General features: G+C 50.6%; 1 protein-coding gene across 1 annotated transcript; it reads right to left on the reverse strand.

The window, feature by feature from the left end:
• Window positions 1–3,636: 3,636 nt before the first annotated feature.
• Window positions 3,637–5,512, reverse strand: LOC147975365 (uncharacterized). Its single transcript, XM_087520380.1, has 3 exons — window positions 4,922–5,512; window positions 4,048–4,839; window positions 3,637–4,005 (listed from the first exon to the last, which is right to left on the reverse strand). Exons 1-3 carry the CDS (start codon window positions 5,510–5,512, stop codon window positions 3,637–3,639), a joined length of 1,752 nt encoding a protein of 583 aa, XP_087376506.1.
• Between the last annotated feature and the right edge of the window lie 14,780 nt (window positions 5,513–20,292).

A 20,292-nucleotide genomic window follows, 5' to 3' on the forward strand; every position in this document is an offset into this window, starting at 1 on the left:
GCATGATTTGAATGGAACTAACCCAGATTAATGCTGTTTTCAGCAGAATTGCCATGGTGTTATTTTGTGTAGAAATAAAAGTTCTCGGAATGACCTAAAAATCAACGGAGACATGTTTTGTAATTAGTAAAAAATACTAGCGAAAGAATCAACACTAGGGGGCCCACACCATGTCCACGAGGGAGTAGGGCGCCCCCCTGGGGCGCTCCCCCTGCCTCATGGGACCCCTGAGGCTCCACCGACGTCAACTCCATCTCTATATATTCACGTTCGGGGAGAACAATAAGAGAGAAGGATTCATCGCATTTTATGATATGGAGCCACCGCCAAGCCCTAATATCTCTCGGGAGGTATGATTTGGAGTCCGTTCGGAGCTCCAGCGAGGGGAATCCATCGCCATAGTCATTATCAACCTTCCTCCATCACTAATTTCATGATGCTCACCGCCATGTGTGAGTAATTCCATCGTAGGCTTGCTGGACGGTGATGTGTTGGATGATATTTATTATGTAATACAGTTAGTTTTGTTAGGGTTTGATCCCTAGTATCCATTATGTTCTAAGATTGATGTTGCTATGACTTTGCTATGCTTAATGCTTGTCACTAGGGCCCAAGTGCCATGATTTCAGAACTGAACCTATTATGTTTTCATAAATATATGTGAGATCTTGATCCTATTTTGCAGGTCAATAGTCACCTACTATGTGTTATGATCTGGTAAACTCGAAGTGACAATAATCAGGACCACTCCCGATGATGACCATAGTTTGAGGAGTTCATGTATTCACTAAGTGTTAATGCTTTGGTTCGGTACTCTATTAAAAGGAGGCCATTAGATCCCTTAGTTTCCAATAGGACCCCGCTGCCACGGGAGGGTAGGACAAAAGATGTCATGCAAGTTCTTTTCCATAAGCACATATGACTATATTCGGAATACATGCCTACATTACATTGATGAACTGGAGCTAGTTCTGTGTAACCCTATGTTATAACTGTTGCATGAGGAATCGCATCTGACATAATTATCCGTCACCGATCCATTGCCTACGAGCTTTTCGCATATTGATCTTCACTTAGTTACTTTCGTTGCCACTGTTTCGATTGCTACAAAAACTACTACTGTCACTTTTGCCACCGTTAACGCTACTTCCATATTACTTTGCTACTAAATACTTTGCTGCAGATATTAAGTCTTTCAGGTCCGGTTGAATTGACAACTCAGCTGTTAATACTTGAGAATATTCTTTGGCTCCCCTTGTGTTGAATCAATAAATTTGGGTTGAATACTCTACCCTCGAAATTTGTTGCGAGCCCCTATACTTGTGGGTTATCAGTGTGCCACCGAAGTGTATCATATCTGTGATCCAAGTTTAGCACAATCTTTTTTGAAAAGGTTTCTCATGAACTGAAAGCCATTGTCAGTGATGATACGATTGGGACCCCAAAGCGGCTCACGAGGCCCATGATGAACTTGACGGCCGAGCCAGCTGGGATAGTGTGCACGATCTCCACCTCCGCCCACTTGGTGAACTTGTCGATGGCAACATAGAGATAGCGGTAGCCCTCGGCTGCTCGAGGGAACGGGCCCAAGATATCCAGCCCCTAGACCGCGTACAACCATGAGAGCAGAATGATCTGGAGGCCCTGAGCAGGCTGGTGGTTCTACTTGGCATGGAATTGACATGCCTCGCTGTTGGAAATGTGCCCTAGAGGCAATAATAAATTGGTTATTATTATATTTCCTTGTTCATGATAATCATTTATTATCCATGCTAGAATTGTATTGATAGGAAACTCAGATACATGTGTGGATACATAGACAACACCATGTCCCTAGTAAGCCTCTAGTTGACTGGCTTGTTGATCAATAGATGGTTACGATTTCCTGACCATGGACATTGGATATCGTTGATAACGGGATCACATCATTAGGAGAATGATGTGATGGACAAGACCCAATCCTAAGCCTAGCACAAAGATCGTGTAGTTCGTATGCTAAAGCTTTTCTAATGTCAAGTATCATTTCCTTAGACCATGAGATTGTGCAACTCCCGGATACTGTAGGAATACTTTGGGTGTGCCAAACGTCACAACGTAACTGGGTGGCTATAAAGGTACACTACAGGTATCTCTGAAAGTGTCTGTTGGGTTGACACGAATCGAGACTGGGATTTGTCACTCCGTGTAAACGGAGAGGTATCTCTGGGCCCACTCGGTAGGACATCATCATAATGTGCACAATGTGACCAAGGAGTTGATCACGGGATGATGTGTTATGGAACGAGTAAAGAGACTTGTCGGTAACGAGATTGAACAAGGTATCGGGATACCGACGATCGAATCTCGGGCAAGTATCGTACCACTAGACAAAGGGAATTGTATACGGGATTGATTGAATCCTCGACATCGTGGTTCATCCGATGAGATCATTGTGGAACATGTGGGAGCCAACATGGGTATCCAGATCCCGCTGTTGGTTATTGGCCGGAGAGTTATCTCGGCCATGTCTGCATGACTCCCGAACCCGTAGGGTCTACACACTTAAGGTTCGATGATGCTAGGGTTATAGGGAATAGATATACGTGGTTACCGAATGTTTTTCGGAGTCCCGGATGAGATCCCGGACGTCACGGGGAGTTCCGGAATGGTCCGGAGGTAAATATTAATATATAGGAAGTATGGTTTTGGCCACCGGAAGTGTTCTGGGGATCACCGGTAGTGTACCGGGACCACCGGAGGGGTCCGGGGGTCCACCAGGTGCGGCCACCAGCCCCGGAGGCCTACATGGGCCAATAGTGGGAAGGGACCAGCCCCTAAGTGGTCTGGGGCACCTCCCCACCAAGGCCCATGCACCTAAGGGGAAGAGGGGGCAAACCCTAAGGGCAGATGGGCCTTAAGGCCCATGCCTGGCGTGCCTCCCTCTCCCCCTCCACTTGGCCACCACCCTAGATGGGATTGGGGCTGGCCGCCGCCCCTAGGGTGGAACCCTAGGTGGGGCGCACCCCTCCCTCTCCCCTATATATACATGAGGACTTGGGGCTGCCAACACATGAGTTCCTCTCCTTCTTGGCGCAGCCCTACCCCTCTCCCTCCTCGTCTCTTGCGGTGCTTGGCGAAGCCCTGCTAGAGTACCACGCTCCTCCACCACCACCACGCCGTCGTCCTGCTGCTGGATGGAGTCTTCCCCAACCTCTCCTTCTCACCTTGCTGGATCAAGGCGTAGGAGACATCACCGGGCTGTACGTGTGTTGAACATGGAGGTGTTGTCCGTTCGGCACTAGGATCATCGGTGATTTGGATCACGACGAGTACGACTCCATCAACCCCGTTCTCTTGAATGCTTCCGCGTAGCGATCTACAAGGGTATGTAGATGCACTCTCCTTCCCTCGTTGGTAGACTTCTCCATAGATTGATCTTGGTGATGCGTAGAAAATTTTGAATTTCTGCTACGTTCCCCAACACTCGCAGGATCTCACCAGCTTGATGATGTCGTTGAGCATCGTGGGCCAGTAGAACCCATTGCTGAACGCCTTGCCAACCAGGTGCGTGACGAAGAATGATGCCCACAATCCCCGCTATGGATGTTAGCCAATAGCTCGCACCCCTACTCCTTTGAGATGCACCGCAGGGAGATGTCATTTGTGTGTTCGGTAGAGCTCGCCATCTTGGATGTAGTAAGTGGTGGCCTGGCGGGCCACGCGTTCTATGTCATCCTTCTTCTCCTGCAAGGTGCCTTGGAGCAGGTACCCCTGGAACTCATTGGTCCGGCACCCCTCATGAGAAATGAGTGCGAGGAGCAGGTGAGCTCCCAAGGTCAGGCCATACGCGGGCGCCCAAGGAGGGTGCCATGGGTAGCTCCTCCCGAGGTAGCGCCGGGCCTGTAGTGGGGCCAGCCGCCGACAGCTTGAAGAGATGCTCTTAGAAGACGCCAGGTTTTTCGGGTTCATGCCGGGATGCCCTCTTGGCGATTTCGTCCCCTCCTTGTTCGTGCCATGCGGTAGATGCTGCAATTTGAAGACCAAGAATCATTTTTCAATTTTACATACCTCTTGTAGGTATGCCTCCATGTACTCATCCTTCAGTTTGTACTCCTTATTGGAGAAGTTGACGAGGAGATGAGAGTTGCCCCTGATGGTGAGATGCTTGACCCCCAGAGCGACTACGGCCTTGAGGCTGGCGATCATGCCCCCAAATTCCGCTATGTTGTTGGAGACATTCTCACCATGCAAAAAGCAGAGTTGAACGGTGTAGTAGAGCTTGTCCTTGGTAGGTGACATGAGCACGGCTTCAACCCCCGTGCCCTGGCGTGCGAACGCGTTGTCAAAGTACATGACCCAGCCGTCCGGTGCTTCGTGTCCGGGCGTGAGGGAACAGTCTTCTCCCTCCCCTCGGTCAGGGGCTTCTAGTCCATTCCGCCACAAAGTCAGCGAGGGTTGCTCCCTTGATGACTTTGGTGGAGCTAAACTCTGGCTGGAACTCCTATAGCTCGATGTTCCACTCATGTACTCTTCTTGCGGTGTTGAGGCTCTGGAGCACCTTCTCCAGGGGTGTGCAGAGACAACCTTGATGGGCTGGCTTTGGAAGTAGTGGTGGAGATTTCTAGAGGAGGCGAGGAGCAAGAGGAGGGGGTTATGAGGCATAGGGTAGCGTGCATGCGCGTCACGTAGCACCATGCTGACGAAGTACACGGGATGCTCGCTGAAGGAGGAGGTGTCGATGGCGTCCTGCCCCTCTTGGGACGAGGGAGCAGCGGGAGCCTTGCCGTCAGGTGGGGTAGCCAGGGCCTCAGGAGCACCGTCCTGAGGTGGCGATGGCACAATCGGGAGCGGGATGCCATGCTGCACGTTTGCATCCACGCGGTCTTCCAGCACCGCCACGAGTGCTGTTGGCAGAGTGAGGTGCGGTGGACAGGTAAAGCACCAGGGGGTCAAGAGGACGAGGTGCCACCATCACCGGCGGGCTGGTGAGGTACCTCTTGAGGTCTTGCAAGGCTGCCTCGGCCTCCAGAGTCCATTCAAATGGGTCCTTCTTCTTCATCAGCTTAAAGAATGAGAGGGCATGCTCACCTAGCTTGGAGATGAAGCACCCCAATGAAGCCATGCAGCCCGCGAGCTTCTGAATTTCCTTGAGGTTCTGCGGCGGGCTCATTCTTTCTATGGCCTTGATCTTCTTGGGGTTGGCCTTGCTTCCTCTTTGTGACACCAGGAAGCCCAGTAGCTTGCCGGACGGGACACCGAATAGGCACTTCTCCGTATTGAGCCGCAGGTTCGCCTTAAGTAGGTTGGCGAATATTTCTCCTAAATCTTCAACAAGGGTCCTTGCCTCCCGTGACTTGACCACTATGTCGTCGACAAACGCCTCGACGTTCCTTCCGTGCGGCCTGCCTAGGGCGATGTGCATTAGTTGCTGGAAGGCTACGCTAGCATTACGTAGCCCGAATGACATGCAGGTGTAGCAGTACACCCTGCATGGGGTCAGGAAAGCTGTCTTCTCGACATACTGCACCACCATCTTGATCTGGTGGTAGCCCGAGAAGGCATCCAGGAAGCACAGCAAGTCGCACTCGGCTATGGAGTCGATGATCTGGTCGATGCGAGGAAGAGGGAAAGGGTCCTAAGGACAAGCTTTGTTGAGTCTCGTGAAGTCGACGCACATGCGCTCCTTCCCGCCCTTCTTGGGGACGATGACCGGATTTGCCGGCCAATCGGGATGCCATACTTCCTGGATGACGCCAGCCTCCTGCAGCTTGTGGACTTCCTGGGTGTTGAACGACTGTTTCTCCAGGGCTTGTCACCATGCCTTGTGCTTCACAGAGCGTGCCCCCGAGAACATCATCAAATGGTGCTCAATCACATCTCATGGGACGCCAACCAGATCCGTTGCCTCCTACACGAACACATCCTTGTTCGCACGGAGGAAATTAACCAACACCTCCTCCTAGCCCAGGGGGAGGCCAGCTTCGTCTCCACCCTGTCTTGACAGAACAACTGCTTCTTCTTCATGGGCGTGGCCTCAGGGACCTCCGGAGTGGCTTTAACGCCTGGTTGCACCCCCACCACAGTAGTTGTCGCCGGGGTGCGTCGCAGCCATGAACTTGGTGACGGCTAGGTACCCAAGGATGGCGTTGTACGGAAGGCTGATGTGGGTGACATCGAACTCGATGAGCTCGGTGCAGTAGTTGTCGCGCATCCTGAAGGTGACAGGGAGGCGGATCTACCCCAAAGGAACGGCAGAGCCGTCGACCACCCAGAGAAGGGTCTGGTGGGGGTGAGTCAGTCATATGGCACATGAAGCTGATGAAATGCTTCCATGGAGAGGACGTTGAGGCCAGCTCTGCCCTCGATGAGGGTCCTGGTGACTGCAACATTGCAAATGATGGGCGTGCAGAGCTTGGGGAGCACACCGGCACCGACCGTGGTCTTGGGATGATCACCAAAGTCGAAGGTGATGTCAGTCTCAGGCACCGCCCTGCCTCGAGGAGCCCCTTCTACCGGCGGATGGCCCCTACCTACCGAAAGATCTGCTTGACGTGGTGGCCCGAGGCCGACTCCTTTGACCTTCCGAGGATGGCCGCGATGACATGGGGCGCCGGTGCCGCGAAGCACTCGATGAACAGGTCACACAGCTCCTCCCAGGAGGCCACTGACGATTCCGGCAGGTTGAGCAGCCAGGACAGCGGCACACCTGTGGGAGCCATAGGGAGCCAGTTCTCCATGAACTTATCATCACCGCCCACTGCCCAGATGGCCGCCGCGGACACCACAAGGAACTCCATGGGGTTTCCCACACCGTTGTACCGCGGCGGCAATTCCGGCCTGAACTTCAGCGGCCACCGCTCCTGTCGCAAGGCGGGGGAGAAAGCCCTTAGGACTGTGATGCCCCCGAATGAGCTAGCCGGCCTCGTGGGTCGAGCTGCGCATGCCATGGGAACCATGCGTCATGGGCGGAGCGCGGCCAATGAAGAAGCGAATCTTCGACAAGCCCCTACCTAGCGTGCCATATGTCGGATTCAGGGCTCCATAGACCCAAGAAAGGTTCGAACTCTGGGGCGTGTGCGGAGAACTCAACCTCTTCAGCCAACTAGTTTGTCGCTCCCATGGCCTAACTCGATGAACAAGGAAGAAGATGGACACGACAGTTTACCCAGGTTCGGGACACCTTGCGATGTAAGACCCTACTCCTAGTTTGGGGTGGATTAGCTTCACGGGGGGGGGGGAGGGAGGGGCTGAGTATGAACTAGGACAAGGGAAGAACAACCTCACGAGGTCTACTCTAGTGTGGGTGTGAGCTAGTGAGGTGTGGATTTGATCTAGAGAGAGCTCTCTTTCTACAGTGGTGGCTAACCTATATTTATAGTGGCCTTGGTCCTCTTCCCCCAAAATGAAGGCGGGAAGTGATCCCACAGTGGCCAATTTGAAAGTGGACAAGTAGTACATCTTATCATGATGAGAGGTGGTCTTCGCCTGCAAAGCTTCTGGTCGTGACGTCACGGTGGGCTCGGTGATGACATCCGTCCTACCGTCCTGGCGGTCTTGGTCTCATTGCACGGGAATGGAAACCTTTGGCTGATTCCTCGGGACTCCATGCCTGCGCTTACCTCCTTAGCACCAAAGAGGAAACCTGCTGCTCTGCACCCGTTGGCACCCACCTGGCCTTGGTCATCATAGCTTGCGTCACCTCAACCTCATGAGGTGGGCACCTGCATAGAAATCACCACTCCTCAGGAGGCAGCCAGGGGAGGCCGCTCCCTCTGGAGGTCTGGATGTGACCTACCTCGCAAGGCTTGGCCCCTCGTGATGGTCTTGTCTTGATGGTGATGTAGATGGGCCGTACCAGGCCGTAGGTGGAGTCACGCCATGGGCTGCCGAAAGGCATGTCTGGGTACCCTTGTTCCCAGAGCGCCGAAAGTGTAGCCTGCATGGGAGGCAGTGACAACAGCACGGGCATGGAATCAAGCTTGCGCAAATGGATAGTCGCAACATGTAAGAGTAGCATGCACAACGAGCAAGTACATCATCTCCCCGATTATATCTAATTCAACTATTCAATTTCTGACCAATAGTTAAAGTTGATTGTGTTGTAAAACTACTTGTATGTAGGGAAGCTATAAGAAATTGAAACAAATTTTGTAGGTGCGGCAAACATTTGTGTTCGCCACCCAGAATTGTGCACATGCGTACTGATGATCATGCACCAATTACCAAGATATGACACAAGATAAGCAAGAGAAACCGATATTCATGAGATCAAGGAGTGCACGAAGGAGATCAAGTCAACAGGAGAACGCCTCCAGAAAGACTCCCTTGCCGGGCAAGAGAACCCGATCGGGTCGAGAGCGCCCCTAAGGGCCAAGACTAGATCGCCTTGGCAAGGCTCCCGGGGCCATTAAGATCGGATCCCGGCAGGCTCCGTACTGACACGCCTCTGCCAAGACGCCACCGCTCCACCTCGTCACACGTAAGTCATAAATCTATGCGGTGTCGAGCTCTCAAGTAGCTAGGTGGATCCTTTCAGATACGTCGCAACCTGCTGTATAAGAGATTAGCTTTATTAACACCTGTCCAGATGGCGTGTCACGCTAATAAAGAGGAGACGGATAAGCAGCGCAGCAGGCTTCCTAGACTTCAACCTCAGCATGACACATAGTAGTGCATTTAATGCCCTTTTGTTACACCCACAATGCGGCTATATCTCCCACGTGTCGGGACACAACTTAGAGGCATAGCCGCATGGTAGGCATGTCGCAAGAGGGGTAATCTTCACACAATCCCATGTACTGAATAGAAAGGGATAAAGAGTTGGCTTACAATTGCCACTTCAGACAAATACAAGTTAAACATAAATCATCTAGAATACAAACAGGGTCCGACTACGGAACCAAAATAAAAGAAGACAACCCCAAATGCTAGATCCCCGATCGTCCCAACTGGGCTCCACTACTGATCAAAAGGAAACGAAACAAAACAACGATCAAGGACTTCTTCGAGCTCCCACTTGAGCTGGGTTGTGGCATCTGCACTGGTATCATCGGCACCTGCAACTGTTTGGAAGTATCTGCGAGCCACGAGGACTCAGCAATCTCTCACTCGTGAGATCAAGACTATTTAAGCTTATGGGTGGGAAAAGGTAGTAAGGTGGAGCTGCAGCAAGCACTAAGCATATAAGGTGGCTAACATACGCAAATAAGACCGAGAAGAGAAGCAATGCAACGGTCGTGAACTAGAAGTGATCAAGAAGTGATCCTGAAACTACTTACGTTCAAACATAACTCCAAAACCGTGTTCACTTCCCGGACACCACTGGAAACTGACCATCACGGCTACACACGCGATTGATGCATTTTAATTAAGGTAAGTGTCAAGTTTTCTACAAATTCCCATCTGCCCGTAACCGCGGCCATGGCTTTCGAAAGTTCAAACCCTGCAGGGGTGTCCCAACTTAGCCCATCACAATCTCTCACGGTCAATGAAGGATATTCCTTCTCCCAGGAAGACCCGATCAGACTCGGAATCCCGGTTACAAGACATTTCGAAAATGGTAAAACAAGACAAGCAAGACCGCTCGAATGTGCCGACAAATCCCGATAGGAGCTCCACATATCTCATTCTCAGGGCACACTGGATGGGCAAGACGTCGGGTTGGCATAGACCCTGGTTGCCCAGGGGGCACCGGACATCGCCCAGTTTGGACCAACACTTAGAGAAGCACTGGCCCCGGGGGTAGGGGGTTAAAATAAAGATGACCATCAGGCTCCGAAAACCCAAGGGAAAAAATGCTAGGTGAGGCAAATGTAAAACCAAGATTGGGCCTTGTTGGAGGAGTTTTATTCAAAGCAAACTGTCAAGGGGTCCTCATAACACCCAACCGTGTAAGGAACGCAAAATCAAGGAACATAACACCGGTATGACGGAAACTAGTGCGGCAAGAGTGGAACAAAACACCAGGCATAAGGCCGAGCCTTCCACCCTTTACCAAGTATGTAGATGCATTAAATAAATAAGAGATATAATAATGATATCCCAACATATCCATGTTCCAACATGGAACAATCATCAACTTCACCTGCAACTAGCAAAGCTATAACAGGGGCTGAGCAAAGTGGTAACATAGCCAAACAATGGTTTGCTAGGGAAGGAGGGTTAGAGGCTTGACATGGCAATATGGGAGGCATGATATAGCAAGTGGTAGGTATCGCGACATAGCAATAGAGCGAACAACTAGCAAGAAAAGATAGAAGTGATTTCGACGGTATGTAGATCTTGCCTGAAATCCCGCAAGGAAGGAGAACGGGTCCATGAAGAAGACAAACGGACATAGCCGAACGGATCCTCACAACTCCGGAACAAAACCGAAGCTAACGAGAGAGGCAGCCCAGAAAGAAGCAAGCAACATAGTGAACAATCATCACATAAGCATGGCATGATGCGCAAAAAAGTATGATGCATGTCCGTTTTAAAGAGGCATGGCATGGCAAACTACACAAACAATAATACAAGTTAAGTGGAGCTCAATATGGACCGGGATGGATATTGACAAAACACCACATTCAATTATTTAGTTTCACTCCCAATTAGGTACTGAACAAAATTAAATATTGGTTAACATGGCAAGAGGTGAAACATGAGAAAAAACATAGCTAAGCATTTTAAATGAGGCCGGAAACATCAAACAACAATTCCGGTAAATCCTCATATGCATTTAGCAAATGAAGCAAGCAACAATTTAAATATTCTTGAAGCTGTTATCATGATGCGGATGACATATGCAAGATTATGCAATTTTAATGAAAACGTTGATAAGAGCATTATGAAGCATTTGTCCCCGTGGTGGAAAGAAAGGGTGCCACGGCGATGAATCCAAAAATGATGCCACAGGAACATATCGGTTCCGGTAGCTCATGGAGATACCGGTGCAATAGGAAAAGTGATGGAAGCATGTCAAAAGATGGTGGGGTGATCCCGGTAACTGGGTGTCCCACGAGACGACGGTATGGCAACGGGGAACATGCAAGAAACACGCCGGGCACGGTGCAAACGCGAGCATTTCATACAACACACAACATTCGTTCACGGGCGTCGTCTCGGTGGTTATACCTTTGAAGCGTGCATTTTCAGAATGGATCAAGTCGGCGTAGAGGAAGTAGTGGAAGTAGGAATTCTCGTGGCGGTAGTGGAAGTAGTGGTACAAATGTCAGTGAGGAAGTAGTCGTTTTTGTTCGCGAAGCGGTAGTGGTACATGGTGATCGAGGAACTTGACGAATCCACATTCAACGGTAGTCATTCACGATGCTTGTGAACCATGGTTCTTCGGGCAACAGTAGTCGTACACATCCGTAGGCGTTCAGGTCTTCCGTAGAGGTACTTGACGCATGCGTTACACGGGTCTTCGACGACGGTCGTTGTTCGCGCTCCGAGGTCGTCGGTAGAGGTACTCGCAATCTCGGCGATGGTAGTGGAACACATTTTTGTAGGGGTTCTAGTCATCGGTAGCGGTACTTGATGAATCCCTAAATGGTTTTAGGCGTCTTCGCGCATAGGGGTACTTGGCGTTTCGGCGTCATCGGTCTTGCCGGTCCCGAACTCGGCAACGTAGTTGTACAAGAGCGTCATCGGACTTGTCGAATCCGAAGTCTTCGAGGGTCTTCGTGTAGATGTTCATGTCATAGTCGGACTTGGCAAAATGCACACCGATGGTGGTGGAACTTGCGTCGGTCGTCGTGGTACTAAGGCCCTGATTTTGGCATGATCCAAAAGAAGACACGACATTGGGGGAAGACCCGAAAGTGCTCCCGGAGTCAAACGCAGGGTCGTGCGCAGCGGTCGAGGTACTACTGCTCGAGGTAGGGGGCTGGCGAGAAGGGACCTGTAGGTCATCGGGGCTTGGCGCGCCGACGACAGAGGATGATGAGGTGGCGAAGGAGTATCTCTGCTCCGAGGAGCTGGTTGCCGGTGGCGCGACGGAGGGCAGGGTCGAGCAGCAGCAGGGGCTCGCCGGTAGGGGAGGAACGAGGTGAAGCGGGGCCGGCGACGATGTCCAGAAGGACGGTGAGGTTCGACGACGGCGCACGGGGTCGCGCTGGCATGGGGAGGCGGTGGACTTGGGCTCCGGCGGGAGGGAGGAGGAGGCACAAGAGCTCGAGGCCATGGCGACTCGACGGCGGCGCACGACGGACAAGTGGGAGGTTCGCAGGTCTCGAGCGCGGCGTGCAGAGGAGGCAGCGGCGCGGAGGATGCAGGAGGCAACACGCTCGAGGAGAGGGAGAGTGGGGATGGGGAACGAGGTGGCGGCGCTTGCTCCTCTCTGACTGTGGGTGGAGACGAGGGAGAGGGAGAGATCGATCGAAAGGAAACAGGCAGGAGGCAGCGGCAGGGAAGAGATGGATCGGGAGAGAGTGGAGTCGGGCTAGGGTTATGCAGTGGGGCTGGCTGGGCCTTGGCCTTGGGCCGGCGCGAGAGGGAGGGAAACCCAGGCTGCTGGGCTTGAACAGAGAGGGCCAAGGGCACTGCTGCTATCTCTCTCTCTCTCTGAAATATCTTATTTTCTTTTAGCAGAAGAAAGAAAGAAAGAAAACACAGACATGAAAGATTAGGGAAGGAACTTGGGCAACAGATAATTTTCTTGAGCTCGCAAAAATGTGCTTGTTCCAAGAAAATAGAAAAGACCGAAATTGAGATATTTAAATTCACACTCATTTGATTTAAATTCAAATGATTTGAATAGGAATTGAGGGTTGGGAAGGTCCAAAAATGGTCAGATTTTTGATGGAGCTCCGGAAAATGATGAAAGAAATATATGGCAAGTTTGGAGACCAAGACTTGAGATAAGAAAGGCATTGGGATAATTTTTAAGTGTGTTATGGTTAATTCCAAAAGAATGGAATATTTATTATGGCTCCCTAATATTGGGATATATGTTGTAAAGAGAATCACCACGTGAATTCCCTCGGTTTAAATGGACCAAAGATCCATGCAATTTATTTAGACAAGTTTTAGTTAGCTTTAAGAAAAGATGGCATGATGACATGATGCAATGCACATGATGCAATGATGAATGCAACGAACCAAACAAATCACACGAAGAAACCCGGAATTCATGGAAGGCACCTGAAGCTCCAGTCTTGGGGCGTCACACCTTTGTCCTAACTGCCAGAGTTAGGTATGATCGCACTATTAGCTATCTACACATACAAAAATGAATGTTTTCCCACTATGGTCGCCCCTTATGCTATAAAAGGAGGCCCGAGGCAAACTAGCAAGGGGGGTTCAAACTTTTTCAACCCATCAACACTCATACATGCGCGCTGTTCTCCCCGAGGCACACTTGCCGCACTTGAGCTCGTCCCGTCTTCGTGTTCCTCCGTATGAATCCACCATATCAGGAGTAGGGTTTTACGTTGCAAAGCGGCCCAAACCTCTGTAAAACAGGAGCTGTCCATCGTCGTGTTGCCCTGTTGTTTCTGTTCTTTGTACAATGTGACCGTCCCCTTGCTGAACTACAAAGGGGCAGCCTTTCCCCATAGCTGATCATGCTTCCACGTAAACATCTTTAGCATGCCGGGTAGGGGGCGTTGCTTTTGCGAATCTGAGGCAGAAACCAGCGCGTCGATCTTCGTCATCTTTTACATCAATAATGGCTCCCAAGTAGAAAAGTGGTACGGCGACACATCCTTCTTCTTCAAAGGCTTCCTCGCTGCAGCCGTGGGCACTGCAGACACCACATGCATGATGGGCTGGGCAGGCACTACGGACAGTGCAAGAGTCATGCTCACCACCGTCGGGGTAGGGATCAGTGCTGCTTTAGCGGCCCGGCTCCCTCAGCCTTCCAGCGGGCATGCTCATGCCAGTGTGGGTCAAGGTGACGCCCCACTTCCACCTCCTCGGCACACCAGTGAGCGCAATTAGCACAGTGTTAACGCTCGCTCTAGTTTGATCAAAGACCCTCTAGCCACACCGTCCAAGGGGGTGATGACAGGACGCATGCTACGTCCCATGCAGGGCGAGCGTGACAAGACCCCAAGTGGCGTCGTTGATCCAAAGTGACCGTGTCCTCATGGGAAGGGCCCATCTGTCCAAGATTCTGGCCACCAAGAAAAACCTCAGCCATGCCAGACCTCCCTTGTTATTGGTTCAAGGCGGCAGGGGCACAATGACCCTCCTTCTGGTTCGGCCAGGAGTCGAGCGACGTCGCGCTCTGCCTTTGACACCATGCCAGCGACGGTGGCGGAAACAATGGCGAGAGCTCAGGTGTTGTTGAACTTTCCGCTAGCAGCAGACAAGATGGATGAATGGAGAGCTACCATCCAGAGCCTCATTGGTTTGCTGAAGCCAACAAGTCGCATCGTACGGAGGCTTCGCGGCGCCCGCAGATGATGCTGACAGCCCTTGCTGGTGGCCAGGTTGAGGGGACTACACCCATAGTGCAGTCCCCTCTACGGAAACCCACCCGAGGGAAACTACGGCGGGCTCTGTGAACCCAGGACATCGACGAGCCTAGCGAAGCATCAATGGCCTCGTCCAACCCACAACTCTAGCATGATGAACGCCAAGTGTTGAGAGATAGGAGGAAGTAAAATTCCCGCTTCACCATTGAGCGCCCAGTGTTGGCGGGTACTTGCCTTACAAAGTAGGGTGCCTCACCTTCACTCGCGAGCTGCCGCAAGTCCGTTAGCCATCTTGTCGCACGTTCAAGCCTAACCTACCGGAGAAATATGATGGAAAACTGAACCCGGCATAGTTTTTGGGCATCTATACGACTGCCATTCAAGCTGCCCGGGGAAGAGATGAGAAAGTGCTTGCTAATTACTTCTCGTTGCCTCTCAAGCCTAATGTGAGGTCTTCACTGATGCACCTATTGGACGATTCCATTTCCTCGTGGGCAGACCTATGCAACAAATTCGTTAGCGCCTTGACGGGTGGCCATCAAGAACCAGGACAACCCAGTGACATGCAAGCCCTTCGTCAAAAAAGAAGGGGAGAGTTTGTGCAAGTATTTGCAAAGGTTCGGCCGAGTGCACCGCAACATCCCTAAGATACATCCAGCAGTTGTGATTTCCGCATTCAACATGGGTGTGCGCAATCAAAGGATGCAGGCCAAGAAGAATGTTCGGCTGCCAAAGACTGTCAACAAACTCTACATGTTGGCAGACAAGTGTGCTCATGCTGAAGAGGGAAGAAGACTTCCTGGGGAGGATGTTGGTGTCGAAGTCAATTCAGAATACGACGACGACGCTTCCACCCTCGAGAAGAGGAACAGAAAGCGTAACAAGAAGCATGGGGAGAAAGCGGTGATGGCCGTTGACAGCTCCAGTGATCTTAGCGCCTGCAAGAAAGCAAAGATTGAAACATCCGGCAAGGAAGCTGCTACTTGCGCTGATTGTTGGGTGACAGTGGCGCCGGCTGAGAAAATTGGAAAATCTGATGAGTCATACTGCAAGATCCATAGGACCAAGGGCCATGATCTCCAAGATTGCAAGCAAGTTGAGAAACTGGTTGAGAAGCAGAAGGCTGAATTTGAAAGGCGCAATTAGGAGAGAGGCCAGAGTGGTGCTGGCAGGAGAGGCCGTTGTGGCCGCAATGGTCATCGCAACAATGTTGATCAGCAGAGGGAAAATCCTGCCACAGGCCTTGAGAAAAAGGAAAATGAACATGACACTGAAGAGGAAGATGATCAAACCAGTGAGCAGGAATTTCAGAGGGCTTCTGAAGTGATGTGCATTGGCGGGGGCACATCCTTTCACTCCTGGCACCGACAACTCAAGCCATGGGCCCGTGTAGTCAATGCACCGACAACTCAAGTGGTGCTGCACGCCCATCATTTTTGACCTTGAGGATCATCCAGATCACACAACTGTGGTTGGATGTCTGCCGTTGTTGGTTTCAACAATAATCTGGAACCTCATGTGTGATGACCGGAGACCGTTGCGCCAGGTGTCTTCCAGTTATTCATGGTTGTTTCCTTGTCATTCGCTTTGCGCGTTGCATCTTGCCATGTCATCATGTGCATTGCATCATCATGTTTTCAAGACTTGCATCCGTCCGGTTTCCCCCAGTTATCTTCGTTGTCCATTCTGAGCCCAGACAGAGTCGCACGCGCCTGGGCACGTCCGAAATAGTATTTTATAAGTGCCCGTAAATGTTCTCGGAATGGGTTGAAAGTTGGCATGTGGTGTTTTTATGTTGTCGGTAAGCCGCCTGCCAAGTTTCATCACATTCAGAGTTCGTTTGATGCCCCAACGGATAACTATAGCGACATTATAGTCGGTTTTTTCGTCGGATGTTTCGGTCCCCGAAACTGCCGCCGGGCCTCTCCTTCTCTTCTCTCTCTTTTCTGAGCCCATCAAACCCCTCACCTTCGTTAACCGTTCCGAGACAAACCGGGTTTTCGATTCCCTCTTGCCAAACCACCTAATCCCTCTTTACACAGTGCATCGACCCCTCGCCTGTGTCCGAAACTTCCCCGAACCCAACCCGGCCAGTCGTTACCGATGGGTCTGGATCATCCCCAAACATCTATAAAACATCTCCTTTTTCCTATTTGGACATCCTAACTATTTATTTCTCGATCGTCCGATTGCTATCGGAGGGACGAGGTAGCCCCTAACATTACCCACTCACTATATAATCAATCTACTCTAACCCTAAATCCTAGGGAGATGTCCCATCCTTCCTATTCTGCGCTGCCACTTCGAGTTCCCCCTCGGGATCTCCCCTCCATCTCCCTCGTTTTCTTCACCGAGCCAACCGGCCACCACCGATCCTTCCATCCGTTGATCCCCACCAATCCTTCCCAAGCCGCGAGCAAACCCCACAGCGCACCGTCTCCCAGCGCTCAATCCAGATGGGATCGAGATAGCAGCCGAGCGCCTCCTCCTCACCTAGTCTCCCTCCCGCAGGCCGACCACGGAGACATCTCTGCCGGCCACGAGCAGTAGCACCGGAGCCAACCTCGCGCCTCCTCTCCCGTTCCTTCTTTCTATCCTTCCCCTGCTGCCCGTGCTCATCTCCCTCCCTCTCTCTCTCTCCCGTTTTGATGTGCAGCCGCCGCCGTGCCCTGCGACCCCTCCTGCAAGCTATTGCCGTCGCTACTCTACTTCAGTTTGAGCAGAACAGGACGCTCGCGGCCCTGCCATCGCCTCAGGTTGCTCCCCGGAGTCCCTGCTCACCGGAGTAGGCTACCAGCACCGCCGGCCTCCCTGCTTCTGCTGCTTCCTGCATCGTTCGCCGCCGCCAAGACCTTGCCTCGTCGGATCCGCCTCCCACTGCCTGGAATCGGTTCCCTTTGACCTCGCCCCACCTCCAGTGGTCGTCCCGCCGCTTGCCGTAGTTGGAAAAACCAACGCCACCTCCCTGTTTCACTCCTGCACGAGCAGGACGACGAGCGCGCCGCCCCTGCGTTGACCCACTCCTGGTCCTGCCTCGCTTGACCGCACCTCCCCATCTCGAACGGCCCAGCTCTGCGGCGCCACCCTGGCCCAGTACCGAATCTAGCCTTTGGCCCAAAGTGAGCAGATCCCCTCCAGCCCCTCTACCCTGTGCCTGTTGGGCCAGTTCAAGTTTCGGCCTGTTTAGGTTTTTTTTTCACATCTCCGAATTTTGTATTTATTCCAGAGAACACAGTTTTACGGAAAAGTCCTCCTTGTTCATGCATTTAATAATTCCACAATCGTGCATCGGTTTAAAACAACTTATATATGAAAAATGCTTAGAATTTTGTGTAGATTCATATTATCCAACTTTCATGCATGTTTAAAATGTTTAAAATGCTGTTTGATTAAATTTGCTCAAATGCCATATTGTATGTTTAACAACTCTAAATTTGTGTGTAGGGCAGAACACTACCAAACCTAAAAATATGCACATGAGGATTTTCCGGACTTGTTGCTTGTTGTTCCAGCCTCATTTAAACTTGCCTAGATAGGTAGTTTTATTATGCTTCACCTCTTGCCATGTTTAACAAAATTTAATATGGTTGGGTATGTAAACAAGAGTGAACTAAATGTTTGAATGTGGTGTTTCGTCAATATGCAACTCGTTGCATATTGAGCTCCACTTAATTTGTAGTATTGTTTGTGCATATTGCCATGCCATGCCTCATTAATCCGAACATGCATCATACTTGGTTGTGCATCATGCCATGTTTATGTGATGGTTGTTTACTATGTTGCTTGCTTCTTTCCGAGTTGCTTATTTTGTTTGCTTCGGTTCGTTCCGGAGTTGTGAGGATCCGTTCGACTACGTCCGCTTGTCTTCTTCATGGACTCGTTTTTCTTCCTTAGGGATCTCACGCAAGATGACCATACCCTCGAAATCACTTCTATCTTTGCTTGCTAGTTGTTCGTTCTATCGCTATGTCGCGCTACCTACCACTTGTTATATCATGCCTCCCATTTTGCCATGTCAAGCCTCTAACCCACCTTCCTAGCAAACCGTTGTTTGGCTATGTTACCGCTTTTGCTGAGCTCCTCTTATAGCGTTGCTAGTTGCAGGTGAAGTTGAAGTTTGTTCCATTTTGGAACATGTTTATGTTGGGATATCACAATATCTCTTATTTTAAATAATGCATCTATATACTTGGTAAAACGTGGAAGGGTCGGCCTTATGCCTGGTGTTTTGTTCCATTCTTGCCGCCCTAGTTTCCCTCATACCGGTGTTATGTTCCTTGATTTTGCGTTGCTTACGTGGTTGGGTGTTATGGGAACCCCTTGATAGTTCGCTTTGAATAAAACTCCTCCAGCAAGGCCCAACCTTCGTTTCACCATTTGCCTAAAAACCTATAACCTTCCCTTGGGTTCTACAGACCCAAGAGTCATCTTTATTTTTAACCCCCCGGGCCAGTGCTTCTCTCAGTGTTGGTCCGAACTAGAGCCCCTTGCAGCGCCACCTCAGGGAAACTTGAGGGCTGGTTTTAGTTGTACGGATTGCTCATCCTGTGTTTCCCTGAGAACGAGATATGTGCAGCTCCTATCGGGATTGTCGACACATCGGGCGGCTTGGTGTAAGTGCATCTAGTGCAACCCCTAGTTGGTTTTGGAGTATTGACGACAAACCTAGTTGAGGGACTAATGTGTTTGTGAGAATTGCAAGATAACACAGGTAGAATTCCCTCATTGATTCTGTTTTCCTACCAGAGATGACCCCTAAAAATGTATGAAGACATTGAAGTCAAAGGTGGTATGTGCAGACATTCACATTGAAGACTATGACAAGGGAAGACATCGCGTGAAGACTATGGAACGAGAAGACTTAGCAGTTTCGTCGTTCTGTGTTTTTCTTTGTTGAGTCATACGAACCACCGCACTGTTAAGTGGGGTCGAAGTGAACTAGTCAGAATGACTGAAGTGATGCTTAACCACAATCCTATGTCTTCGAGTGAAGACTATGAGAGCAAATCTTGTCCAGAGTTGGATAAGTCAGCTTTGCTTGTAGCCCAAGTAAAATTGCCGTGTGTGTTTGAAATCTGACCGTTGGAACACGTGTTAGTTCCTTAGTGACCGAGGGTCATTTCGGACAAATCAGGTCGGGTTGCCTAGTGGCTATAAATAGCCCACCCCCTATAACCATAAACGGTTGGCTGCTCAGAGTTAGTGTACGGCTTTTGTCGTTTGAGAGCAACCCACCTCGAAGCCTTTGAGAGAGAATTCCTTGCGAGGATAAAGCCCTAACCACCCAGAGCCAAAGAGAGTTAGGCATCACTGAAGTCTTCCTGTCTGTGTGATCTGAAGATTTATTACACTTGAGGACTGTGAATCCTCCAGCCGGTTAGGCGTCGCGTTTTGAGCATCCAAGAGTCATTATGGATCGCCGGTGAACGAAGTCTGTGAAGGTTTGGAAGTCTACCTTGAAGACTTGCCAGAGTGATTGGGCAAGGACTGGGTGTCCTTAGCTCAAGGGGAATAAGGTGAAGACACGGTCTTCTGAGTTGAATCTCAGCCTCCCTAACCAGACGTATAGTTGTCACAGCAACTAGAACTAGTCCAACAAATCATTGTCTTCAACGAGTCACTGGTTTCATCCTTCCTATTCATTTTACTTACTGTTGGCCCTGGTGAAGTCATTGCATGATTGCATTATCTTTTGTCTTCATTGAGTGACTGCTTGTTCTGATTGGCTTCACTATATCTTCCTACCTGATCTTTACTGCCTAGCTGCTATTAGTCATTGTGCTTTCACTTCATTGAATACTTGACTATGGTTTTCCTAGTGTAGTCTACCTTCCGCTGCATGGTAATAGGTTTATTTCTATCGTTTGTCTTCGAAACTTCCATGTTTTGAAGACTTTCATAAAAATCGCCT

Source organism: Triticum urartu, chromosome 4A (genome assembly GCF_056163025.1).
Source record: "Triticum urartu cultivar PI428250 chromosome 4A, HENAU_Tu73, whole genome shotgun sequence".
NCBI classification, from domain to species: domain Eukaryota; kingdom Viridiplantae; phylum Streptophyta; class Magnoliopsida; order Poales; family Poaceae; genus Triticum; species Triticum urartu.